Source organism: Acanthaster planci, linkage group LG01 (genome assembly GCF_054643075.1).
Source record: "Acanthaster planci isolate LZ-2023a linkage group LG01, COTS_SCS, whole genome shotgun sequence".
In the NCBI taxonomy this organism is placed as follows: Eukaryota; Metazoa; Echinodermata; class Asteroidea; order Valvatida; family Acanthasteridae; genus Acanthaster; species Acanthaster planci.
The window spans coordinates 32,652,347-32,680,024 of record NC_141777.1 but is presented as its reverse complement, the minus strand read 5'-3'; the positions used below and the strand labels follow the sequence as shown (position 1 = coordinate 32,680,024).

Here is a 27,678-nt window from a genome sequence, read left to right as displayed (position 1 = left end):
AAGGAAGGGCTTACGCTGAGTCGGCAGCAGCAGGCTTTTCAAGGTTGGAGAAAGGGCGGGGAAACGCAGTAACCATAAATGCACTGTGTGCATAATACATTAAACACCACCCTACAATATAATTATTACAATTGTCATTCAACGGTGTATTGATTGGGTGCATTAAAAAAATCAAAGTCAAAGTAACTATTTGATTCAGCTGTCCCTAAAGTCATTAAAATTAGCGGTTCTATGTCCAACAGTCATGCTCCCGGAACAGACTAAAATTTGGGCTTATGGCTGAGGTGCACAAGCAAGTGACCCATAGAATCTGTATGACAAGGCAAAATAAGGGGGAGGCGAGGGGACACGGCCATACCTGTCCCATGTACGCCAAATACATGTATATTGGGGGGATGTGTTCCCCACCCCCAAGATCACCGCCCGTGTGTTGACTGCTAAATTACTCATTTAGTTTCCCTAATGAGATATGCATTCAAAGGATTAAGACGCATTGAATGATGTGTGACGAAAGTATTTCCCAACTTTTACTTTGCTTAAAACTTTAAATGAATCAAAACGAATATTCTGTTTTTTCTTTTTTGGCAACGGCAAACAAACCCCTCGCTAAGTGGAGACCTCTACCAACCCGTCAGTGGATTTGAGGTCGATACCCAAGGAAAAATTAAAGCTTTAAAATTTTGCCGCCCCCACCCAGTATTCAGTATCAGCAAAATTTATTTGGAAACAGGCATAACGACAAATGATGGCAGCGGAGGGATCCGAACCCACGCCATCGAAAATACACTGGACAGCCAAAGAAACTTGCCACTTCTGTCAAAGGCCACACATAAGAATTCACTCCATCGAAATAAACAATTTTTGTACACAGGTATGCTGCAATACCCCCTTACTAATCACATGCTCCAAAGCAAGTGAATATCTTGCTATTTCTATGGAGTGAAATTTTATGTGTGGCCTTTGACAGAAGTGGCAAGATTCTTTTGAAGTTTAAAAAATTGGACCATGGTGAAACGCTTCAATGTTACTTTCTAGATCTAACTTTACAAGACCAACACTATGGTATTAAATGGCAGTAGGCCTACATGTAGTGAGCTACAAGCTGGTCCCCAATGAAGTTGGTCTTTTCTAGCCTCTGTGATAAGCACTTGGAGAACTTTTTGATGTTTGGTAATGGACTGAAAATTGCAAAAAGTAATCTGCACTCTGCAAGGCGGAGGACACACTGTACAAGGTTCCTAACCTCAAGCTGGACCCAAAACGTGACACAGAGTCCACAAACAGGTATCCCAACACTGTTTATACGTCAACTAACAGAAGCATAGACAACTGATCGATGATTAGGCACTTATTTTATTATCTTATTGCCGAATTACCGTATTTAAGTTTGTGTTATAATCCCATTAGTTTGTTACTATCTCCCTGGCTCTTCATTCCAACCATTTTCATGCCTATATTTATGACCACCTCAGAAAACTAATGGTTTTTGTACTGGAAAGAAACTAAACACGAGAGGCAGAAATGGTCAAGTAATGATTTCAATTTTACGAAACAGTGATTTTGATTGACTCTTTACTTCTTTCAAATAACCTCGAGGGAAATAAGATTTATCTTTTCACAAAAATAATGATTTCAGTATCTCGAGAATGAGTTTCCAAGCGTTACCTATTCTTGAGCCTACCCATGACACACACAATTATTGCATTATGATCGCTCAATTTTACAAAGCTGTAACGTAACCAAAACAATGAATACCATTTTCTTTTGCAATAAGTCACAGGCAAAACCTGATATCAAAATTAACATGTCCTCGACCAGTCGACACAAAGTACATCTTGAAAATTCACACACCAATCATTAAAAAAGGATTAACGCAACAACTTGTAAGTCTGAAGTGAACACAATGTTGATTTCACTCGCCATCAAAAAAACTTTTACTACCACCCACCCCTGCTACCCATTTAGTGAACTCTTCCTAAGTATATTAGAGTTACAAACTGAACTGTTTACAATTTGCCTCTTGTTAAATCAAAATAATTTCCGCAGGTTTTTTTGTGGTGCAAGTAAATGGTGTTAGCTAATGTGCATGGAATGGTTTTTCACTGTGCATCGATAGTCGAGACTAAACTCTTGAAAGCAATTCTAAAATTTTGTCAGGTCTTTTATACAATGAACAAGAAAAGTCTCCAAAATTATGCTTGCACGAATGCAAGATCACATCTCTCTTTATTTGGTTTTTCTTTCTTTTGAAATAATTATTCACCTTTAAGGCATTTTGCAACAAATCTGGAGTGGTTTTTCCTCTGTGAAGTGATAACCCAAGGATTAAAAGAAAACTCTACAGATTTTCTGCAATCCACATTCTTGCAATCGTCCTAGTTTCTAAGACTTTTCCTGCGCAATGGACTTCGGTGGGGGTTTTCCAATCTCCTCTAAATTTCAAAGCAAAGATAAACTGTGCTATAAATAAACAATGCTCTTATGTCAGCCACTGAAAATGCAAAAGCAACCTAAAACTGAGAAACAAAAATTATTTCTTTTAATGAATGATTGTCAAAAGTGAAATTCTGATTAGTTGACAAAGCAGTACTCAAATGTGAGTCTCAAGTCCATTGTTTCTCCAACAAATATGTACCTGATCTACAAATTAAGGCACTATGGACATGAGACCTTAGTGCTGATTTTGTACAGCCTACAATCAAACGGTTTCCAGTCTTTGGTTTGACCTTGGTCATGGCATATGACCTTTTGACCTGAGGTTTCTGTGAAATTCAAACAACTTCCTCATTCAAAGTTACTGTAATGCAGCCTGTGAGTTTAATGGCGATGTGGCAGTGAAGAAACAAAAAGAAAAGCCTCAACAAAAATAGCAAAGAAAGCGTGATAAAGGAATTCCGGAATGGTGCATTGCCGTGACTACACCTCGTCTAGTCCAGATGATGTCAACTGGCAGAGTCCTCCCTTGTTTCACCTTGCTCATCATCTTCCTCCTCGCTGTTGGGGATGAACAGGTCCTCCTGGAGTTGTGCCATAAGATGCCGCATGCGACCCTGGAGAGAGGACAGTGAAGAAAGGTGTCACTAGCCAAGTGAGCTATCATTCACAATATAGTGCACACAAACCCTACCCTCTCCTCCCGACTTAGCAGTTATATCCTTTTCAGAGTCTCCTCACACCCCAGACAAACGCTACCTCATCCAGCCTGTCCTTGTTGCGAAGGATGTGCGAGTCAAACACCTGCTTCAAGACCTTATTGGTGAAGATGCCCCGATTCAGGACGTCATTAGTTACGTCCGTTACAAACTCTAGGTAACGGAGTTCCTCTTCCCTATAATGACAACAACCAGCAAACAAGGAAAATCAAAATGCGGTGAAGGAAAATAAGTACACAATTTTCATGACAGAATATTCTTAAAATTACAAGAGGTTTTAAAAATTAGCTTCACCTCATCTACTTCAACATTCTAATTTTAATGTGACTTCACATACACCCTAAGGGATCAGGGTCAACCCATGTTTTCACTACATACATGTAGGTATCTCATACCCAAATTTATGTGGAATTTTCTCTTTTTTTGGGCAAATTAACCAAACCTTTCAGACTAAAACAAACGAAATGCATGACTTACTCATCCTTCATCCTTTTTGATATCCTGGAAGGAGGTCGGTCGGACAGATTGCCAGTGCTGAAAATAAACAACAATTGAAAAATGGCTACATATTGACAAGTTGTTGATTCATGCAGAGGAAACCAAATACATGTAATGGGAACATTTTATTGAGTGTGACAGGTTTCAACATGATTAATAAGAGTAACAAATTTCTTCAATGAACTATGCACCATTTCAGGTGTCAAAGCTTTGAAGGTACAATCCCACATTTCAAGCTGTCCATAAAGTAATTGGCGAATTAATGTTGAAAAGCAATTTTGGTTTGAAGATAGTTATGGAACTGAGCTCCTTGTGAAATGATGTTTTCAGGTAAGCTGTCACTTTGAAGAAAGCGATAAAGGAAAGTCATTTCCAACAAAGTGTCTGAGATGCGTTCTTGGAAATTGCAGTTCAGTGTTTCATTTTAAAGTTGGCAAAGCGTGCGCAAGCATTGATAGGATGCACATGCCCATGTGGTTGCTATAATTCATTGGTTCAATGCACAACATCGCACAGCTGGTGCAATTGAAAACTTGACTCTCTTACTTTTGATTTAAATCTAGATCCAATAATAGTGCTTTTCCTGGAAAATACAACATTCACTAAGCATAAACTTCATAGGCTAGCTGTAAAACACCCGTCTTAGATTTTGAACACTTATGTTTCCTCACACGATAATTAAGGATAAATGACAGGCTGTACCTCTAATGTCAATGAATATACATTGAAAATAGTACACCCAATGTAATTTTCAAGAAAATTTATATGTAAATTTCTTGACCTTGTCACTTTTTAAATATCTACACTGCTTGAAACTAAGACACGTCATACCTATAAAATGGTCGTTGATATGACCGAGATAAATTAAGGTCCTGCCCCTCCTCTATCTCCACATCTCCATCCTCCCTGGACAGACCTCCTAACCGTAGTGCCTCCACCCTCTTGGCTTGGTCCTCCACCCATCTGACATGATCGGGGTTGCGTTTCGGCAAGTCTTCAAAATCTTCCTCCCCCTCCTCCAAGAGGCTGTGAGCATCAGGAGCAAACATGAAAGCCATGACAAGATGTTGGCATGTTGTGGTTTCTCACACACTATCAGGTAATCAAACACATATTATTGGGTGATCAAAATGCTTAGCGTTACCCCTGATCAATGAGCTCAGTCACTCCAGGACAGATCTATCAGAAGCATAACAGAATAAATCCTTTTCTCTCCAACCTTTCCAAAATTTAAAGTTTGGATTGGTCTTGAACAATTGTTTGAAATTTCGATAAACACTGACCCAGGTCTAGGGCCTCCTATTTTTCAACCATCTAAAAATCCTCTTACAAACTTACAGAACTATTGAAAATGTTACAAAAATGTTACAACTTGTGTCAAACGTTTTCACTATACTTTGCAGAAGGGAAAAGGATTTATCCGTAACATTTTCTGTAATCTCCTTGTAAAGGATGGATTATTTTTTTAATCTGACACAGTCTTATCTTTTCAACTAAACAACTTATTTTGCAGCCATACATGTACTTTCTGTTCATTTAGTAATCATTTGTTGGATAACAATACCGAACTTGAAAGAATGCAGTGACAAGACAACTGGTTAAACCTACCCGTTTTCGTAATCTCGAATAGTCTGCTCATATTCAATGTCTTGGGCAACTCCATTCTGCCTCAAGGTCTCTTTGCTCGGTCTCTTTGGTTTGTTGTAGTTCTTTGACTGGGCGAGTCTGGATTGTGCCGTAGTTCTGAGAGTTCTTGGGGTGTGCAGCTTTTCGGGCCTCGAGAGCATGTTGTCCGACATTTTGTCTAATATATCCCCCGAGGCCGGCCTGGTCTGTTTGAGTCTGTCAGGTCGTAGCCGTGTGCTCTCTGTCATCCGTGGGCTGCTGGTCTCCCTGAATCTCAGTGACTTGTTGGTCTCGCTGAGTCTGGATTGGGTCCTTTGGCCGTCTGGCTGTGAGCGGTATGACAGAGCTGTACCAGCACGCTGACCATAAGGACTTGGGGATAAGTGGCCACCAGTTGCTAACTGATTCAGTTCTGCTGATGTGAAGCTCTGACATACATGTACAGATGTAAACCAAACAGAAAGTCTGAGATCTACACAATATGCATCCCTCAATCAATAAATGAACATAATATGACTGACACTCGCATGCATGCTGCACCAGAGTAGAAAATCTAAATAAAGTGTTCATTTTGATCAACAACTGTCAGAAGAAGTGGTATCAGTGTGTTTAAGCAAATCTGAAGGATCTTCCTTTCTATTTAGTACTTGATCTGTGACTACTTTCTGCATTGAGATATGCTGTGTTTCAGATGATTAAGATTTTCTTGAACTAACAGGGTTACGGTAAATTTATTGCTATGAGTCACATTCACGAGCATGTACTGCCATCTCTGATTCATCCGGTGCAGATAACAGTAGATATCATGAAAACAGGATGTGTAATCTTATCAAGTCGGTTTTGGGTAGCCCCGTCAGACATACGCACTAGCAGCCAATTCTTGGCCGCTGGGGAAGGCAGCACTAAAACAAGAACTCAGCGACAAAAAAAACAACATGAGTTCCAACACGTACATGTACATGGCAATTCTTTGAAGAGCTGGCATTCTGAGATGACTCACCTGGTCCAAGACCTGTCTGGTGGGGGAGCCTTGCCGAGCTGACCCTGGCCGTGGTGTTGCCCTCGAGCTCGGTCTTGAGGAGGCTGGGGAGGCACTCTTCAGGGATTTCATCATTGCATCCCGCCGCATCTGGTCACGTTCTGTCGACAGTTTAGCCAAACTTAAATGACCATCATCTCAAAATGAGGCTGAGGTTTTCTGGGAAAGCTACTCAGATATACCTGTATTTACAAGTATTCAGCATTTTGCACTGAGTTAAGCATAAGCTCACTTCTAGAAAATATAGTTTCCATAACATTTATGAAAGTATACAGAAACAAGCTGATTTTTTCACAGAGTATGAGAATACATGTACTTCCACTTTTTTTCTAATTTCAGTAATATCCATGAGAGCACTGAACATTTCTCTTAAGGACTAACAAGAAGTAGGAATGCACTTACTTTTAACACTCAGAGTCATGGACTTGGGTGGAGATGCATCAATGCAGGCTGGAAGAGAAACAAACAAGTTTGTAAAGATAACAGCCATTTTAGAAGTTTTTAAAACAGGATCACTCTTTCATATTTGGTATCTGTGTCTACCACACAGAGCAACAAATGTTACATCTCAGGTCTTGAGTTCAGAATTCAAGGCAATTTCATCTACTGTAACTTCTAAAAGAATTCTTCCAATGGTATACTTAATGAGATAATAAAATATAATTTACGGGTCCAACATGGATTCGTACCATGCAATTTGTCAGAGGAAGTACCAGTTACTAGACAGCAGTTTGCATTCACTGATAAAATCTACAGGTGAGAAATGATTCCCTTGTAATTTGAGGAAACAAAACGTGTGTTTAACTTTGAAGACTTTGATGTGGTATGGTTTGACAAAGATTTTTTCCCCCTCAAATTGATGTCGATGTGGCATTGCCAATAACGGTGGAAATAAAAACGGCACAAATTGCTGCAGAAGTAAGCATAGCACATGTCCCAACATCTGCATACACGTATCTGATACTCACATTTAGCCTTGTTCAATTTCTTGTAATGGGAATTCAACTGGTCCTGGACAAGCCCTTGATTGCTGAGTCTGGTGCATGTTGTTGCAAATGCTACAGAAAAATAAACAGAAGTACTGTATGTACATGTGTATGCACATTGACTAAGTAGTCAATGCAACTGAAGTCAGAGCAAAGGATTTGTCATAGTTTAAATTCAAGAAAAACTTTCTGTTACAATTGTTGCTTTGGAATATGAATGGCTCTACGTTAAGTCTGAAAAACGTTTCAGAATTAGGGGTTGGCAAAGATTTTCCAACCAAGAATATTATATACCCCCCTAACTTCAAATCAGAGCCAACTGTGTGTTGAAATGATGTACAAATCAGACCCAACTGTGTGTTCAAATGATGTACAAATCAGACCCAACTGTGTGTTCAAATGATGTACATGTACATGTGACTTAAAAACCTGTACATGTACAAGTACCTGCCATGTAATTTCTTGCAGAATTTTCTTTTTCCCCCCAATCTTCAGCCTTTTGAGTATAAGCAGAAAGCTTCAGCCAGTATGTTCAAATGTGGAAAGGTCCTCATAACTAACAATGGGGTATGAAGATGAGTTTTCAACTCATTTTTATTACGGCTTTTATTCTGCTTCTCTGCTGTTGCACTAAAGCACACAAGACCCTCTCCATCCAAACAAGAAGACAGGTTCCTGAAAGGTCACTGACCTCATACTGAATGTGAGGCGATGAAATTTGAGGGGAGAGTGCTGCCATTTTTTTTTAGAAGACAAGAACTTCATACTTACGGCCACTTTTAAGTGAAACATGTCCCTTCAGTGGACCAGTCAAATTGCTGTTCGGCTGTGGCAGCCTATGTTCTGCATAGGAGGGAGGAAATCATGTTCAAATCTTAAACTCAGGAGCTGACCGCAGTTTCTCTTTCAGATGGTACACTACATTTAGCAACAACCCATTACTGTAATAACAGCTTGGCCTAGTTGAGTGCACTGATCCCAACAATGCTGAGTGCTCCATCAATTAACTTACTAATGCACAATATACTGTACATGTACACTGTACGTCTAGATTTACTGGGAAGACAACCTCGTACACTTGACCTCTAATTAGCTTTCTGTCCAAGAAAATATGTTACAAATGTACGTTTATCAGTGAATTTGTGCTTGGAATATCTCTGAAAACAGGGTGAGCTAAAATGTTCCAGAACTATAAAGTTTTTATAATATGGAACTTTTGCAACCTGAGGTCACGGTGGATTGAAAACACTGCTAACTTGTCGTAACTTAGCAGTTTTTTTCACTGCAAAAGGTCACAAGGCTCCTGGATGTCATAGAGAGTTGCATCCTCCAATTACTGCATCTACATTTTGTAACTGGAACAGTGCTTCCCTGCAGTAAAGGGCATATATACGTGTACTTTGCCTACTAACCACTTCACCCACAAGCACTTTGCCTACTGTACATCAACGTTTTACAACCTACATTTACGCCATGTGCTAATTAATGTCCATTTACAAGTAGAATAGCCTGCAAGCTACATATACATGTGGGCCCTGATTATTTGTATTAGTACATTATCCAACAGATCTCAGCATATGTATGCCACAAATACATGTACAGTGACAATGAAATAATTATGGACTGCTGGAAAAATCTGCATCCATTAATATTTTGAGTGGTATAGTGGTACCATACTTTCCATACGTTACTTTATCTACAGGTACAGTGTATGGATTAAAATGCAGACTTTGTGTTCTTCTTTATCGTGTAACCCATGTACATGTATATGAAAGGGTAAATTTACCTCAAAACCGTGTACCTGGCATCATGATTTTAAATTTGAAGAGGGATACAAGCGTAAGTTTTTGCTGTTTGCACACAGTGTTTGTGGATTCTTGGCATTGCCTGGTTCCCTGCTTCCATTGACATTGTGAATTCGTATTCACAAGATGGAATTCAGATCTTGTGGAATTTTGACTTTTTCCTTTGAAAAATTCCCCAGAGCCACAAATCATGAAACAATAAAGAAAAATCCTGTGTAGTGGGAACCAGGTGAGCTTTGAATGAAGCTTTTTCATGGTGAAGTAGCAAGTTACATGTAGATGTAGACGGGTGCGGTAGCACCATGCAAGGATATCTCTTTTATGAGTACATGTACATGTTTGTGTGGTTCTGAATTAAGAAACAAATTTGCTGAACCCTCCAGTTCTTTGCAGAACCACTCATACTCGTACAAGAGATATCCTTGAATGGTGTTATCGCAAACCTCTATGACTACATGTAACTTATAGAAGGAGCCAATGCTAAAAATATAAAAGCATGACAGTGAGACTTTTTTGGGGTGGAAACAAATTCCCAAATGCCCGCAATAGCTGGGCAAGCCATTGAACCTACTGAACATGATGAACTCAGGTCTCAAAATCTCCAGCACACACTATAACCATTACACCATGTGCTGTCTCGGTTTCAGAGGACAAATTTTGTGATCATATAGCGTCAGTTACAAAAAGAACAAGAAGCAGCGGATGCTGGAAAAATTGAAATTATAAATGTAGATGTAAGGCCCTAACGTTACACTTCAAAATAAAACAGGATGATGTTAGTTGTGGGTGATGTGGTAAAAGCAAGTCTGGTCCAAGCCATATCTGGCTCATCAGGCCTGTGTTTATCTCCGGTTTCTTTGGCATGAAATGACTGAGAATATTTCTATTCCCCCCTGGATGGGATACCAGTCCATCGCAGGTTGCTTCCCCAGCTAATGCTGGTGCCCATTTATACTTCTGGGTGGAGAGAGGCAAACAGGGGTGAAGAGGCTTGACAAGGGCCACAACATACTGCCAGCAACTGGATTCGAACCAGGTAATGTGGGTGATGTAGTAAATCAAGGGCGAAATGATTGAAATTCCAATGTTGGGCCCTTAACCCTTGGAATTGTTTGGATTAGTCCCATAGGCCTACTAGTAATAAGCCTACACGTACATGTAAGGCTGATTAAAATTAATTCCTTATGTATTTATCATCACTCAAAGTAATAGTTTTGGGCTGGGACGACCTTTGACATTTGATATTTCATGTTAGTATTTTCCAGAGTTTTCAGATAACCTACATGTACAAATACCTCCCTTGCAGGCCCTACAGTACTTTAATGTTTAACAAGCAGACACTTGAGACCGGATTGGGCTTCAATTTCTGCCCTTGTTTGGTCATCACCACCGCCTCAAGCCTGTATTTTGCAAACACCCATGTGCGTACATGAACTGTACATATGTACAGTTGTATGTATTGACACACGAACAGTGTGTGATTGACGGTACACGGCCCGACTCAATCGCTCATGGTTAAAAAAGGGCAAGGCTAGAGAATTAACAAAAAACAAGACCATTTTTGTAGTTCAGACGGATCTAAAAGGTTGAAAAGGACCAGAAATTTGTTAAAAAGTTGGGAATATTAAATAATTAAAAAAAGTCAGGCATTAGGGAAAATCCCATTGGGCGGTAAAGATAAACAAATGAATTAATTTTTTTAAATTGGCATACCTAAGATTTGTGTATGGGGTCTGAGTGAGGGTGCCATATCATCACCGTTCTCACTAAGTGACGCTAATGTGGCTTTTAAGGAAAAACAGGTTTTCAAGATAATTGCCAGAGAGGTTTTTCCTTTAAAGAACTACCAAAATAAGTATTTCGTGACCACTTCATGTAATAAAAATTCCTTACATGATTCTTTGATGTGTAATTGTTCACTTAACCTGAGTAATTAGTATGAAAACGGGTTAATTAGCAAAAAATAAATCAGCCAAGCTTAATGTCACTTAAAGTGAAAATTACGTTTTTGTACATGAACATCTTTCTGTTCAACATATAATTCACAGGGAAGCACATGGTGATCGTGTCTTTACGCACGCACAACTGTGAATGTAACAAAGCTTGCGCCACTTCACGAATATGAAAATCTCAGTTGACCTACTTTTCAGCCTTTCCGTGCAATACATTTTGTACATCTTCGAAGGGCATTAAACATTGAGTTTCTTTGTGAAAATGCAAAATGCTGTTTTTAAGATTTTTGCCCTTGGCAACATTAATGTAACCGTGACATTAATGTTTTGTTTGTGGGAGCATGTCAAATTGGTTAAGCACAATACTGTAAAAGAGAATATTGAAAAAAATGGAAATCAACCAAAAATCACTTTTTTAACATTTGCCTCACTTTACTTGTGAAAATGGTGATGATACATGTATGTGACCAGCTCTGCAAAAAAGGATAAGTAGCTCAATGCCAAAAACATGATTGTTTTTTCCTTTAATAGCTTCTATAATTGCAGAATTTGTGACTAAACGGAGCCTGATGAATAAAGATGAAAAATTATCATTCTGTAGGAAATACTATATAGTACTGTGTTTCCACTTTCAAACCACTTCACTTTGAGCTTTTTGTCGAAAAGTGCTTTTAAGTTTTATTGAATCAAATACAAATCTAAGCCTAGGCCTATACACTGTATCTCCGGAAAGCAGTGCATTACAGGGGTCATTCACATATCAAATTGCAACTTTTGTAGAACCTAGCCACATGATAAACTCATAACCTGAATCTGGCGAATTATTACTCATTTTTCTAAAGCCGGTCACACATAATTAGGCCTGCCTAAACTAGTAGTATGCGGCATCCATATCATATGGAATTCTTTCCAAATCCAAGCTATTTCTGATCATGCTGAATACGAACCAGTCCGCTTTGCATTAGCCATCACTAATCTGCTTATTCATCACAGAAGCAACCATCAGTTCTGCCTATCGTTGACAAACATGATGTGCAATAATCACGCCATGCCAATGCAACGCGTGCTGCTCCAACAAGTTCAAATCTGTCCAACGCAACCTCAATGACTTTCCAAGTTTTACCAACATGTCCAACAACTGAACAAGTCCAGTTCAAACTTCTTTTACATCTTCGAAAGATAATGTCATGCACTGAGGCAGAACACAAGGAAGATGCATGGTATCAAAACATTCCAACGACAGGATTTATCGAGTTTGAGACGCAAGCCTAGGATAGGAGAAGTTGAATCGCAAGATGAATTCTTCCCACTTCACGCCATTTTTCTCGTTGCCAAAGAATCTGTACACAATCGCACCAGTAGACGGTCACAATGTTACGACTAATCCGATTTGCCGACGTGGTATGTCGACGGGATAATGAGCCAATCAAAGGGATCATTTTATAGCCTCCCCGCTGACCCCCAACAATTGTCTGCCGCCCTCTTCTGGTGGAATGGAGCTCCCAATTTATATTTTTTTTTCACGGTCGAGTTCGGGCGGCCTGTTCTTGTTCTCGCGCCCCAACGGCGGGAACACGACTCAAGAACACTGTTCTCAGAACAGGATCACACACCACCTCCTTGTCAGGGTTTTACAGGAACACACGGAAAAACTCGTGAGGTTTTGATTTTTTAACAGCTACAAAAAGTAGAGAGATGGCTTCCAAAGCCATAGACAATGGGAAGTTTTGCAAAATTAACATTAATTATTTTCCGTAGCACCTGTTTATATAGAAAAGAATTCAGCCCATCCAAACAATAACTCTCGAATAACGTAGCCTACATGGACGCCGTAATGTTGCATATATGTTGCTTGCCACTGACTACCAGCGATATAACCGGTTGTTTGTTCCGGCGTTCGAGCGGCCGACCCTCGAGCAACAAATTGAGCTGTTCGTGAACATACAACAAGCCGCCCGAACTCGGCCAGGCCTGTGTCATGTTTCCTGGAATAAGCTCATATTATCCGTACAATCTCTGTTGACTTTGAAATAAAAAAAAGTTCAGACAAGAAATTAGGACCAGTTGGATTTCATATATCATGATTACTAAAAAAAAAATCAACCTTATAACATTTAATAGGCACAGCTCAATGAACTGGGTATACATGCACATGTACATAGAGCTAAATATAACCATTGTGTAACAAAAAAGATACTGACACAGGCCTTTTCCTCTTATGGTTGGATACTTAAACTATACAAAGCTCTGACTCTGAAGGACCTACTTAGTAAGCGTACGGTCTTGGCAGGATCCAACTGGAATAAAACGTAGGGGAACCCCCGGTATCAAGAGAAGTTGGCGCAGTCCGTTCCTCACCTTCCTCAGGCTCTGCGGAGTGATGCGATTCCCAGCTTGGTCCACATATGAATTGGTATTTCCGTCCCTACCTAATTCTGTGGGTTTCCCCAGAATATTCCTCAGGGAGGTGTGCCTCCCACCTCTAAAAAAAACTGTAACTGCTTCTCATTGCCTCCTCTTTACAGGTTTCTTCAGGCTTGCGAGGTACAGTGTCTTGGACGCTTTGAGGAATGTTTGGTGTCATAAATAATAATAATAATAATAAAAGAGAGAATGTCCAAATAAAATTACTTTTATTATTATTTTATTTGGCATCACAAAAACTACACATCACAATACAGAGCACAATGCAAATAACAGTACAATGTGACAAACTAATAATACATGTCACTTAAAAACTGTGACCCGAAAGCATACTCCAATGCCATTAGTAAAAAAAATAAATAAATAGCAGTAATATTGTGTGTGCTTACATGTATATTGATACATGTATAATTTAAAATTCCGTTCCAAGTTGCTGTGCCGAGAGCAAAACACTTTAACAAACTTTTCAAACTGAAGCGCTGATTTGATTTTCTTTAACGGTGAAATCAATTTGCTTCATGGTTGCTGTGCTTTCAAGAATTTTCAGAAATGAAGTACGCGTTGAGCTGCACGTTATACAACCTTGTTTCCGTACATTTAGTTTTGGCATTCCAATTGGCAAATCCTTGTGGGGTGTGGGTAGTAGGCGACTGTCTGAGACAATCTGCAGCAACCTCAACCGGGGGGGGGGCGACTTTCAGAAATTTTGCCAGTGCAGCGCGGTGCGTGCAGTGACTAGGCAGACGTACATGTACGTGTGGAAATAGAATGAGGGCGCTCAAGTCTGCATTACGCGTACGCGTCGCGTATACATGTAGCGCATATATCATGCACACTCGAATTTGCTGAGACGTGATGAACCTGTCCGTTTGGTAAGAGACGTCATATCGATAAACTTTCCCTGTCTGAAACTCGAATTATTAAACATAATTTCACTGACTTTGAAGAATGTGTCTAGGGTTGAGATTTCGCTACATTTTAAGCCTAAGGGCCTTGACAGTAAAGACTCGAGTCGTAGTCGCACTGAGCCTACCGTACATGTAGCCCCACAAATAGGGCTGTAGTCTTTTACAATCTGTCTCTTACTGTGGTGGTGAAAGATAAGAGACAGATTGTAAAAGAGAGCCACTACAGCCCTATTTGTGGGGCTAGGCCTACCGATACAAAGTGATACAGGCTACATGTACCTGGGCGCATCCATATTGTGCATGAATCTACGAAACACTCAAAATTTTGCACGGCTTTTGTACGGCTATTTGCATGTCTGTGTCTGTATTCTAAAATGATACTTCAATGAAGACGAAACGCAAACAACTTGAACACACAATCAGTAAATGAGCGTTTCATTTTGCTCTTCAGATGAATTTTGCCATGATGTTTTTTAAATCGAATTTTATTGGTACCCGATGCCACGGCAGCTGCAGCTCCAGAACCATCAACTTACTTAACACTGAATGACTTAAGGAACAACTTTTTAATTGAGGGCATTTGTAAATTTCAGGACCCTGTTCCTATAATAGAATGGAAACTTACTTTTAATCTTTGAAATTCACCTTACTAGATTACACTGTCTAACATGCTGAATAACTGCAGGATTACTTTTGTGGAAAAGGGCAGGATTTTGATTTATGAGGGAAATGCTTGGATAAAAACAACTACAGCAACATCACAGCCCAGTGTGTCAGTGTCGGAAAATCAGGTAAGAAAGTTGCATTTTCTTTTCACATGTCTAAATTGATTGATCTAAATTCACAAAAAAATGGCGTCAGCATCATTAGGGGAACATTGCCGGAGGCTGTAGGCCTACTCTTTTGGAGGTCGACTTCTTTTGTACAAACAGGGGGTGTTCCGAAGTTTAAAAATGCCCAATAAAGCTTAACTTATTCATTAAAAGACATGCATATGAAATCCGACGACCTTGTTCAATGTTAGGGAAACGTTTCTTTGAAAATAATGAGCTATGTACTGGTACATGTAAATAAACATGTGTAATTGCTCTGTACGTGTACACCTTACTCAAAAGACGTGCTGACATTCGGGTTTGCACACACACGGATTCAAAATGTCTGCGCCCAAGATGGTGTCAAATTTTCTCCACACGGAAAATGAGAAGCCACAATGTAGTGTTCTACTAGATGGAATTTCAGGCTATTCATGGTGAAAGACAGCAATAGGTGGAAAGGCTTGCGGTAGCACCATGCAAAGGAATATACCCCCTGGTGTCTCTTATGAGTATGTGTGGTTCTGAAAACAACCGGGAGTATACTCCACTAGTGTTATACTACATGTACTGTGGTTACACTTGTGTGACTTCATGGTGAGTCACCTTCATGGCTCGACAGTCAAGTGCAAAAACACATGAGGTTATTTTTTACTGTAATTTTTAAATTTACAACACTTCTCCCATTATTTCTCATTATGTTCCTCCGTTTGACAAGAAACTGCCTGTAAAAGTTTAAGGGCAAGAAATAAAACAGTTTTTCTTCAGGTCAAGCGTCCATCCTGTCCGTGGAGGTTTCTAAATCACATAACATTAGTCAAAACTCTAAATGCAAACAAGTTGGAAGTCTTCATGTTCATCAAGTTTGTCAAAAAATGTGTCCCAAGATTGTTCCTACATGCACTAGTGAATGCTCATGAGGAAAAGCCGCTATTCCCCATTGGTTGGCTCCTAGCCCATGCGAATGGACGAGCCAATAACCAGATAACACGATTCAACATAAGGTTTCAGTAGTACCATACACGTACTGTATTTTAGGGGACAGGGGCATTTGATCTAGGTTTGGCTAAGCAAATGATTTGTAATTCATGTTGAGTCATGAAGTGCCTTTTGTGTAGAAACAATGAAAACACGCACATGTAAATAATGAAATTTATTGGCGACAGCTTTCGGGGCACGTAAATGTTGTACAGTACATGTACATGTATGTATTTCAATAATGTAATGCCCGAACTGTGTCACTGCCCTAACTACATTTATGTTCACCACACACTTTGGCATGCTTAACTTTATGAGCCAAAGGGCATGGGTAAACAATGAGTACGCACGGTGTGAAAGAGAAAAGGAGCAGAGTAAGTGAAACAATGACTGATTCCAAAAAGAAATGAGCTGTGGAAGAGCAGGGAGATGAGATGCAGTGACGTATGAAACAGCAATGAAGTCATGCCAATCATGATGTAAACACGTAAAAACCTTGGAAAAATGCTAACTTCCCAGCCATGCAATTTTTCTCGATTGTACCCTTTTTCAAACGTACGTGTAAAAACCAAAGTTGGGTATGCCCAGCTTTGTCAGCAAAATTGGCCGTGGGCATTTGCAAGGGGCAATTGACACAGTTGTGGTATACAAGTAACAACACAAATGTTTTGGAGATAAATTCTGTTGCCAAGGGAAACGTGCGAATATGTGGTAATTTTGAGTGAACACGTACATAGTGAATCCGCGCAATCCATGTACAGTCAAACTTCGTTAATAAGAGCACTATTAATTCAAGACTCTGCTTATAACAAGGACATTTTGGGGTCCTAATCCTTTGTGCTTCATTGTTTTCATTCCTGATAATACAAGGTTCCTGTTATGACAAGGTAATTTACCAGGTGGGAAGGACCTCCAGAGGTCGGAGGGTATGTTTTACGATCTGTCGATTGTACTGCACTGTTGGTCTTGCTGCCATTTGTTGACTTTGTGCTATCAGTTTTACATGTATTGGCTTTTGTTTTTTTCATTCACACCTCTTGATTGTTTTGAAAAGGGACGGAAATTTAGAGATTGCCTCCAAATACAGGATTGACAGATAGCACATCACAATCAATAAAGTGGGATCACTGTTGAATTGTTCATTGTCTCCTTTTCTTTGTTTAGAAGATTTGTTTTTAAATAATGAATTTTGGGTTTAAAAGTTTTCAACTTTGTCTCAAAGGTAGAAAGGTTGCTTTCAGTGTTTCAGTGTATTAATCAATATCCTCCCCCCAGTTAGTTTGCACAGATTGTTTTCAGAGGAGGGGAGGCGGAGGGGGTGAATATTTACATACATGTACACTTGAGGAACTTAGCAAAGATAACAAAATTTAATTACAGGTTTTACCCTCAAAAAGTAACACATGTATAAAGCAGAATCTACATGTATAGTATGTGTAGGGCTGAGTCGATTCGAGTAATTCATTTTTTGAATATTCGACCTTCAGGTTGATTAAATATACAGTATGGTCGCACCCACCAGCAGATTGTTGATGAAACAGTTGCAGTAATGAACACAATTGTACATTATAATCAATATATTAGCTTCTCACATCTGGGAGTATCTCCAGCCATGATTTAGCAAGATTTAAGAGATAAACAATACTTCTTTCCCTGTTAAAAATATCTATTCCTTTTAAATTGTTGAATGCAAAATTTACTTTTTGAATTGTATGATTTCTGTTGCTTTTCATTTGAATCTGCTTGAAACAAGCCTCCTTTTTTTTCATTTAAACAAAAGAAAATTCTCCCTTCCTTTTCATGAATTTTGCATTTGAATATTCAAATTCGGAAAATAATACTTGAATAGCGATAATCAATCGAATATTCATCACAGCCCTAGCAGAATCCCCATATGCAACAAGGTATGAGACGGAGAGAACCCCCCCTGCTTTGTGTTGGTCATTGTCTCGCAGGAATCTGGGGAATTCCTTTCAGACATCTTGGGGGGATGTGTTAAGTAACAATAGTCTGGAATGTGTATAGGGATTGGACATGTTGGGGGGTACCCCTCGGTCTCATTTCTTGCTGGGTATAAGAATCCCATCTGCCGTGTGTGCTTCTATGAGGTTTGCAGTGTGTATTTGCAGTGTGTATCTGCATGTACAGTGTACATGTACATGTACATAAGCATGCACAATGTACATGTACATCTGCATGTATGTCATATCTATTGTGCATGTACACATAAATGTACATGTAAATGTAATGTACACATGTACATTATGCATTGTGCCCAGTGGGAGAAATATTACTGGATGGTACCCTTATTTGTTTAGAATTGATTGGATCTGATAAGTGTCCTGTCAAATATTGATAATCAATGGTTTGATTCCTCCTCATTGTTGAAGTTTGTTTACCCTTTTTCAGTCACCCTCAATTTGTTATCAGGTCAAAAGATTTAATATCACACCACTGAAAGACTTGTATGGTGTGTACATGTGATAATATCAGTAATCAACAGTTCTCAGACCATATACACTGTACATGTACAGTGTGTATAAAAAAACAAGATTTCTGTTCAAGTTTGTGAAAATTGCGTTAGCTTTACACCAAGTGAGTAGAAGCACCTTAAAGCCACCTACATGTACATGTGTATTTCCTCTTTCCAATGATGTTATTCATACACTGTCATAAATGGCCGACTGATCATTCTTTTTGGACAATGGGACAAAATGGGCTTTGGGCCAAGTCTTAGACACTGCAATAACCATGGCATCTTATTGGAAACTAACTTGACAACATGGAATGATGAAATCAAGAATCACAACTTAACATTGCCTTCTTCAGGATATTTTTCTGCAGGGCTAGAACCTGTAACAAGTACATCAATGCAATACACATTTGATCCAGAGATTAGGTAATGACTCGCCTGACTGAACATTTCATAAGAGAGATGGAGAATTGAAGAGGATTTATGCTGGTGTAACTAGACTGAAACTTGGTCCCAAGCCCATTTTGGATTAGTCGGCCATCCATAACTGTGTATGAATAAATAACATCATTGGAAAGAGGAGATACACATGTACATGTAGGTGGCTTTAAGGTGCTTCCACTCACTTTGGTGTAAAGCTAACACGATTTTCGCAAACTTGAACAGAAATCTTGTTGCCTTTTTTTTTTATACACACTGTACAGCATATATGCAGTTAAAGTGGCTAACCTGTGAAATATATGATGTTGCATGTTTGTCATTGTTCAGCGCACAGTGAAGGTAGGCAGGTAGGACAGCAAGTGGTGGAGCATCCACCGAATTTCCTGGATGTCTTGTGGACATGCTTTCGGCAGGAAGTTGTTTGCCATGTTTAGATGGACATTGTGGCATTTCTTGACTTATTTTCCTGTGTGCAACAATAGTTTTTTAAAGCGACCTTGTGCACAATTGTGGTGAAGGAATACATTTCCTAGTTGACAGCATTGTGGTCAAGGAAGTACATGTAGGGATAGGGCTGAGTCAATTCGAATAATTCACTATTCAAATATTCGACCTTCAATTTGACCAAATATTCAGTCATACCGACAGACAGATTGTTGATGAACAAACCACATACAAAATCAGGTCAAATAACACACACAATTGTATATTATGATTAATATAATAGCTTCTCACATCTAGGAGTATCTCCAGCCATGATTTACATGTAGCAAGATTTAAGAGATGAACAATACTTCTTGCCCTGTTTACTTTTTCTATTCCTTTTAAATTGTTTAATGCAATTATGTAATTTACCTTTTGAATCTTTGTAAGATTTCTGTCGCTTTTTGAATCTGCTTAAAACTGAACACAAGAAGTTCCGTAAAATCATTAACTGATATTTCTTGGGGACACCTGAAATTTGGTACTAAGCATTGAAATACATGTTTAAGGTACATGTACACCACATATCATGCAGGAAAGATTTCAAGAACTGAAGCTCTATCATACACTAAACTACATGTAGCTATGTCTGCGGTACATGTACACGTACATGAATGCACAACTTGTATGTTGACAATCTTTGATTGCCTTCCTCTATATAGAAATGAAGTGTGTTTAGATGATGCTTTTAGCTTTTGCTTTGAACACAATTACATGTACGTGTATGTGTATGTGCTTCTCGTTGCTTGTGCAATGATTTCTATATGTATGATCACCGATGACAATTGAGTAGTCCATGTAAAACTGAAACTACCCCAGTCATCGTGATGCTATGATTTCGAGCAGATTGAGTCCTTTATAAGAAAGCTTTATTTCTTACTGAAAGTACTGTCCTTCTGGAAATAAAAACTTCCTGCATCACTACTTTGGGTGTTTTGACATTCCTAATGTTTGATCCGAAAGTTGTATCAACATGAGTAACATTTTGTTGTTTTCAATTGTTTAAAACCCATAGATTGATCAGGATCGTTTGAAGACTCATTGTTGCTTGATTGCTGCATGGTTACATATTTTTCTGTGAAACTTGTGCGTTTATGTGTGAAATGATTTCACAGACAATAAAATTCTTATGACTTTTTAAGCATTTTTTTTTTTGGAGGGACAGCAGGTACTTGGACATCCAGTTTCCCACATTCTTGGAGAACCCACCTGTCATCACAACATGCTGTCATACCAACAATGGGTGCGGGTCGCAGAGTCCTCGCCTTGCTTGTCGCCACGTTTGCCTACTTGTTCATCGGCGCCTCCATCTTCTCAGCCATTGAGTCTGCCCATGAGGAGCAGATCAGACTGGACCTCTACAATCGTCTGGAAGCATTCGCAGAGCGCAACCCTTGTGTCAATGTCTCCGAGTTCCGAGACGTGCTGTCGGAGGTGTGGTATGCTGCCTCCATCGGTATGGAGAGGATGGTGGGACAGGAAAACTACACGTTACCATCATCCCGCTGGGATCTGGCCAATGCTTTCTTCTTCTCAGCTACTGTCATAACTACGATAGGTATGCTTGCTTTTTTTTTGCTCTGTGTATTCCATGTATACCAGTACATTTGTAAACTGTTTCAATCGATATTTTTGAAACGTTTTTGCAGCATTGCATTTGTCTGTGCTCCTTGATACGGGCATCGCACTCTTGTATTCTGGTGATTATATGTAATGTTGCACACTGACCATAAAGACAGTTCTGTGAAAGGCTACCTGTGATCTTCAAAAGTAAAGCCTGTCTGTGTTTGATGGCCCAGGAAGTTCACACACACGTAATAATGCTGGATGCTTTTGCATGATTTGATGATGTCCAAGTTTATTTATCATTTGTTTCTGTAATACCATACGGTGTAGCAGGTGACTTCAATAAACAAGATATTGTGGTATAGCAGAATCCAATTGACAATAAGCACAAATGAAACTGATCATCTAAGCCACTTTGCTCACCTACATGTACATGTAATTATAACTCAGTATGAGCCCCTAGCTGGACCAGGAGAGAGCGTCACTTTCCTAGCAACAGAGGCTCCTTTGGTGGAAATTGCACGTAGCTAGTTCATGAATGACTGTGCAAGGCACGTGTTATGGTTGCACTGCTACCAACAAAATGAACGTTTCCCACTAACATGGCTCATCTCAACTGATAAGGGACTGGTTCGGTTTCTGTTCGAGGCAGATTGTAATTCCTGGTTTATTTCGAGCAGTGGCACAAATCAGTCGTGGCTTTTGGGGGGTAGTAGCGATGACCAAAATCCTGAAAAGAAAGTTTGCCTGGTAGTGGAATTGAATAAACCAGTCATACTGTCTGCACTGTTTGTTTAAATTACTACTACAAACTGATGTGCCCTACTTGAACACTAACTGAGCAAATGTGCATTTTGGGCAAAACGTGTCACCAAAAAGAGATACACTTTGGTTGTTCATGCACATTGTAGGCAATAAGAGAAAGACCGGTATTTGCCAGTTGGTAACTTTGAAGTACTCTGTGAAATACTATTTCTTTACCGTTTTCTTCAGCTGCTAGCTCATGAACTGTTGCAGGAAGAGCAGTAACTATTTTCATGCGTCTTTCTTTCACTCCTCTGAAACTACAGGGTATGGCCACCTGTCGCCAGCCACTTCCTCTGGCCAGAATTTTTGCATTGCATACGCTTACTTTGGCATACCGCTCATGGCTGTCCTGTTGTCGGAGATCAGCTCCAAGTGGAAGCAGCGTCTGATAAATGTCGGGCATAATCTGGATACACGTCTAGCCAATGCCTTGAAGCGCGACAGGGTGCGCCGGGTGGCCATCGCCATCCTCCTGGTCATACCAGCGTACGTGATTGTCATTATCATCCCTGCCACTGTGTTCTCGTACATCGAGGGGTGGGACTTTCTGGTGGCTCACTACTATTGCTTCATTTCACTGAGCACCATTGGGCTCGGTGACTTTGTTGCCACTCAACATGACTACGAGAACAGAGCCCTCATATGGCTGTATAAGATATGCACCACCCTCTACTTGATCGCGGGGCTGGGTGTCATGGCTATTGTGTTTCATGGAGTACGGACAAAGAAGAGAAAGCCTACTCAGTACACTTTCCGACAGAAGTTTGTAAACATTTTGAGGAAGCGCCGAAAACCCTGGCTGGAGATTATGGACGACCAGGCCGATGCTATAGCCGAGAGTTTCCCAGTAGAAGGTGGTGTTATTTCTTCAGCAGTTGCAGCAGCCGCTGTAGCTGTAACAGTCAACACGCCCAACAGTAGCGAACCAACTCCCCCACAAAATGATCTTGACTCCTGTGGATTGTCATCAGATAACAACGACAGTGACAATGATTTTGATGACGAGGATTCCTTAGACGATCAGTGCCGATCTCAGCATTTCCCACAAATCCACAAAGAAAACAACACAGATGATATTCATCACAAAATGAGGCAATCGGGTGACTTCTTGGATCCTGCAAGTGAAGAGAACTCACCTTTTACATTCCGGAGTATTATTGCCAACAGTCACACTTCCATTTCCGCTGACGTAGATTCCGACGAAAATGAAGAAGGACCCCAAAGGCGGAAAGCTTTCAATGATATTGACAATCCCAAGCATTCGCGAAAGTCGAGTCTCCCGCAGAGGCTGGACTTCCGTAACTTTGGAGCACACAGGAGAAGCAACGATAGCACACCAGAGTTGAATCGCACTCAGTCTCAATCCCAAACACGGAAGAACCACCACAGTGATGGCAAGACAGAAGGCGGGGCTTTGGCTTCTAATTTGGCCAAGAAGAAACTCTGGAGTCCTTCAAGTAGTTACGCAGGTGAGGACTCCGGCATTCATGCAGCGTCCTCACAGAGTACAGTTGAAATGGAAAGTACTGTTTGAGATAGGCAATCTTTGGACTGCCTGTTTTAGATGTTACTGGTCACAGCACATGCCAAGAACCTCCCTTGCACCAAATGAGAGGTTCTTCAGGCAGAAACCTGTTGGGAAAGAGAAAAAAATGAAGAAATCTACAACGCTGCAAATGGGGATTCTCCTGGGGTTGTCAAGTTATAAAAGTACATCAAACTTTACTGTTGTCTTTGTACGACTGATATTGTACTGTTAAATGGACTACATGTACCAGGGGTACATTCATTAAATAAATAGTGTGGTACTGTAGTTGATTGAGACCTTCACTTGGCCAGACACAGGACCAATCGAAAGACCTGTCACAAGTAACAGCTAGCAAGGACAAAGGCATACTTGTGTTCATGTTCATTTGAATAGCTTGAGACGGTCTTGAGAGGCCTCGACTACGTCACTGACATTAAAGTACATGTAACAGTTGGCCAGTACTGCACAACATCACGGTCAACAGACTGTCATCCATTCCCCCTAAATATGAACGTCTGCTACTGTGGAGCAGGTGAGGCAGCTTTGTGATGTTTGTCATTTCTACTCATTCAAGTAGTGGTACAGGCTGGAAAAGGTCTGTGAGAGCAATTTACTGCAAGTCAGTAGTACCTGCCAATGCACTGCAGCTGGCGTGCATTGGAGGACTCTTTGCATTACCAGTGGAGTGATTTTACTGCACAGCCCAATAGAAGTACATGTATCCAGTGTACTCAAGAGGATTGTGGCATGTGGCTATGCTTATCAGTGTATTACACTAGCTGGATTAAGTTGACTGCCAGTTTTCTTTGCAGTTCGTTGAAGTGTACACAGTTTCTCCATTGAAGTGGTGTTGCCCTTAGTGGAGGGCCATGTACATGTAATAAACATAGCCACTTTTTTTAACAGGAATATTGGAGTGCATTGGAGTGTAAACAAGAGCAAGGAGTATGTACAAATGTCAGACTGATGTGAACCTGGTTCATGTTGTTGGAAGGTCACAAACCTAAACCTCCACATTGTTGACTGTGGAGTAAGTCCTATCGCAGCGTGTGTGTGAATGTACTATGTGCACTTCAAGTGATAAAGAAGCATATTTCATGCCGAATGCACAATTCAGTGCTTATTACCTTAATTTATTCCACTTTTTTATTGAAGCAAATGTGAGGTATACATGTACGTGTAAATATATTTGCACAAAATCACGTATGAGTAGATCAATTACTGGGCTCAGAATCTTTGGGGGGAAACACTGTCTGCGCTTTCACTTAAAACACACAATTTGTATGAATATTAAAGGATTTTAAATTGACACAATTTTGGTAATTTGATATGCAGAAAGACCACCAGGAGCAGTTTTTGTTATTTTAATACCAAAGCAAATCTGCATTTTTTGTTATTGTATTTTGTGAACGTTATATCTTTAGAAAACAAATTCCATTGAGGTCTCTGATCATTCCAAATCATCTCAAGTTTTGTTGCTGTTTTTACTTTATATTTTTGCAGAAGTACAGATGTTTATGTAAAGGTTGCAAAATAAATATAATGTACAGTTTAGAGTGCTTTTAAATGCAAATCAATGCCAGCAATTTTTGTAATTTTGTTACCAAAGCCAACTTGACAAGAGCTTGAATATTTTTGTAATTCCCCCAAATACTTTCAGAATAATAACAAATATTTCAAATCATTCCTTTCATACCATGTGCTCAAGGTTTTTTTACTCAATATTTTTGTAGAAATAGGCATTTATTTAAGGTTATGAAATACATGTAAATCAATATTATTTATGTAAATATAAAGACAAATACTGATGCTTTCAGTGAGTTATTTGAAGAAAAGTGTAACTTTCATCTCATTTAACAAATTTTCAAATGCTGGACTGACCGAAGTATGCAGTTTTGTTGGATTTTAATGACTGTCTTTCAGCAAAGCCAAATGCATGATTTTATTGCAGCCTGTATAATCCAGAAATATTTTTAAAAGGGAAGTTTGCAAATTGAAATGAATATGCAACTACATTGTACAATTGGCATGATGTTGGACTGTGTAAAAATTTATACAAGTATGTATGAAATTTGTGTTGCCAAGGAAAAATGTGTAAGGACTGGACATTGGCAGTACACGTCACTTGCATCATTATTGCCTAATACTAACTGTATAGTATTCACGAAAACTACACTTATGCAAATTGTAGTTCAATACATGTACATGAATATATAAATGTAAATTAAACAACTCCACACAAACTAAGTTGTAATGTGTAAGGTGGCTCTATTTACCTCATTAGAAAGTATGCACGTGCACATAACATTCTCCAGAAGCAGTCATTCATTAGCATTAGGATAGAGAATGGGTGCTCTTAGAAGTGTATGACTCATTCTGTGCACAGTCCAAAGCTGGTATTTAGAGTATGTCGAAATGAACCGCCAGAAACTTGCCAGTAACCTGCAGTGATACCTGTAACATTTTACCATTCCAATTTATCTGTCTTTTTGTGTAAATACAAAAATACCTAAATAAACACATTATAGTGTAGATGTACATGTATACATGTTATTGATTATGCATCCCAGAGCCACTGCCAAGTCTACCGTACTGTTCACATCTAGAGGTACATGTAGAAGCTTCAAGGAACATTACCACGTATAATGAATGGACGAGGGTGCATACGTGTACATGCACGGTGTACATGGATATGGACATGTTACGTACATTGTGAGAAGGGCTTGACAAATGCATTGCACTACATTATGTGGTAAATGCCACACATGCATGTAATTGCATGCTAGCAAACTGTTACAGCAAATGGCGGGTGGAGTGGGTTAGATATATCAGTAAGCTCTTTTTTCAGAAAATGTTACTTTTTTGTGTGAGTTAACGGCCCAGAACTACTTGTCAGTCAATGTAGAGTTTTGATACTATTTAATGTTGCAGTAAATAATAATAGAGTAATAAAAAAATAACCTTTTTTTTTAATTAAGATATAAATCTAGGAAATTTTATGTTGGCCTTTTGGAGGTACATGCACATATACATGTATTGGGTTTTTTTGTCCAACCATTTTTTAATATCAGCCTTTTTTTTTTAATAAACAAAAAGGAAAACCTGAGAGGCAAAAATGTCCAGTATAAAAGTGAAGTGCAATACAAATTTTGGAGATTTGTAATTTTATCCGAAGACCACTTATGCGTGGTTGCTGCTGATCATTGGTTTGTAACAGGCGTGCACACCAAGCCATGAAGTTAGTTTGTGGGTGTTCCTTGAACTGCTGGAGATTTTTGAAGTAATTGTGAGGACTGCTAATTGCATGCAATGAATTATTTAAGTACTGAATCTAATGTAAATCCAATTACAAAATAGAAACGTACAGTTGAGGGCGGGGATATCTATACAACTAGTGGATCTTTAGGAGTGTCTAAAGCCCTACCCACTGGTAAAACTGTTTCCCTTTTTTTTTTCTTTTTTTTTTTCTTTTTTTTACTGGGAAATGGGGCAGGGACCAGTCAAGTGAAATCAACATCTAGTCAACACGTACAGTTGAATAGAACAATAGAACATGATGTGATCGACAACGCACCAATCAGATGACAGATTTATGCAGGTACTGTATGCATATACATGTACTATGTATTAAGTACGGTACATTGTGTGGGTAGATTCAGATTTGCTTAAGAGGGGGCTGAACTTAGGTTACTGCTTCTGCGACCCACCCTTGTGTGGTATTATGTTGACATTTCATTTTTATACATGTAGGAAAGCACTGAATGCTATTTGCATAGAATTAAACACTGCCATTTGAGTTGTGATCATTCCAAATCTGTTCATTTCTTAGCGATACAGTTTAGTACCAGTTAACTACCTGACCACATGTAATTTATGTGATTTGTTACTTTGTGATAGTTCAATGTATTTTGGTATATTCTATACTGGCTTTTTTCATTGGACAGAAATGCTGTCATTTACTAGTTATACCTTGCACAGTATATCTATATTAAGCACATATCAACACTTTGTACAAGTTTCCCTCAAAAATAAAAAGATAACCCTCCTAGTTCATTTCTCCAGCTGGTATGTGTCTGTGACTTCATTTTTCAGTTTCTTACTACAGGGTTGAGTCAAGCTCAGTGTTTGGAAGTACAGTGTACGTATAGGCTTTTAGGTTCATGTCTTGCTGCTTTTTCCTTCTTTTCCGGGGGGGAGGGA

The 27,678-nt window shown here is 39.4% G+C and overlaps 2 protein-coding genes across 15 annotated transcripts; one reads left to right on the top strand and one right to left on the bottom strand.

Moving 5' to 3' along the window:
- Positions 1–1,333: 1,333 nt before the first annotated feature.
- On the bottom strand, positions 1,334–12,405 carry spata7 (spermatogenesis associated 7). Of its 3 annotated transcripts, none has more exons than XM_022235166.2 (10): positions 12,006–12,405; positions 8,073–8,144; positions 7,284–7,373; positions 6,718–6,765; positions 6,277–6,416; positions 5,259–5,704; positions 4,482–4,676; positions 3,630–3,686; positions 3,193–3,328; positions 1,334–3,050 (listed from the first exon to the last, which is right to left on the bottom strand). In XM_022235166.2, the coding sequence occupies exons 1-10, from the start codon at positions 12,025–12,027 to the stop codon at positions 2,943–2,945; spliced, it is 1,314 nt and encodes a 437-aa protein (XP_022090858.2). In that variant the 5' UTR covers positions 12,028–12,405; the 3' UTR covers positions 1,334–2,942. The 3 variants fall into 3 exon arrangements, with proteins under 3 accessions (XP_022090858.2, XP_086999942.1, XP_086999937.1); XM_087143816.1 differs by having other exon boundaries at positions 12,186–12,405; XM_087143811.1 differs by having other exon boundaries at positions 11,887–12,025.
- Positions 12,406–14,280: 1,875 nt separating this feature from the next.
- On the top strand, positions 14,281–27,539 carry LOC110979372 (uncharacterized). 12 transcript variants are annotated; one of them, XM_087132988.1, is made up of 5 exons: positions 14,281–14,354; positions 15,076–15,181; positions 17,051–17,106; positions 20,737–21,135; positions 22,214–27,539. In XM_087132988.1, exons 4-5 carry the CDS (start codon positions 20,817–20,819, stop codon positions 23,482–23,484), a joined length of 1,590 nt encoding a protein of 529 aa, XP_086989114.1. In that variant the 5' UTR covers positions 14,281–14,354; positions 15,076–15,181; positions 17,051–17,106; positions 20,737–20,816; the 3' UTR covers positions 23,485–27,539. The 12 variants fall into 12 exon arrangements, with proteins under 12 accessions (XP_086989114.1, XP_086989118.1, XP_086989103.1 ...); XM_022235116.2 differs by having other exon boundaries at positions 14,283–14,354; positions 15,044–15,181; positions 20,743–21,135; XM_087132960.1 differs by having other exon boundaries at positions 14,283–14,354; positions 15,044–15,181.
- Positions 27,540–27,678: the final 139 nt, after the last annotated feature.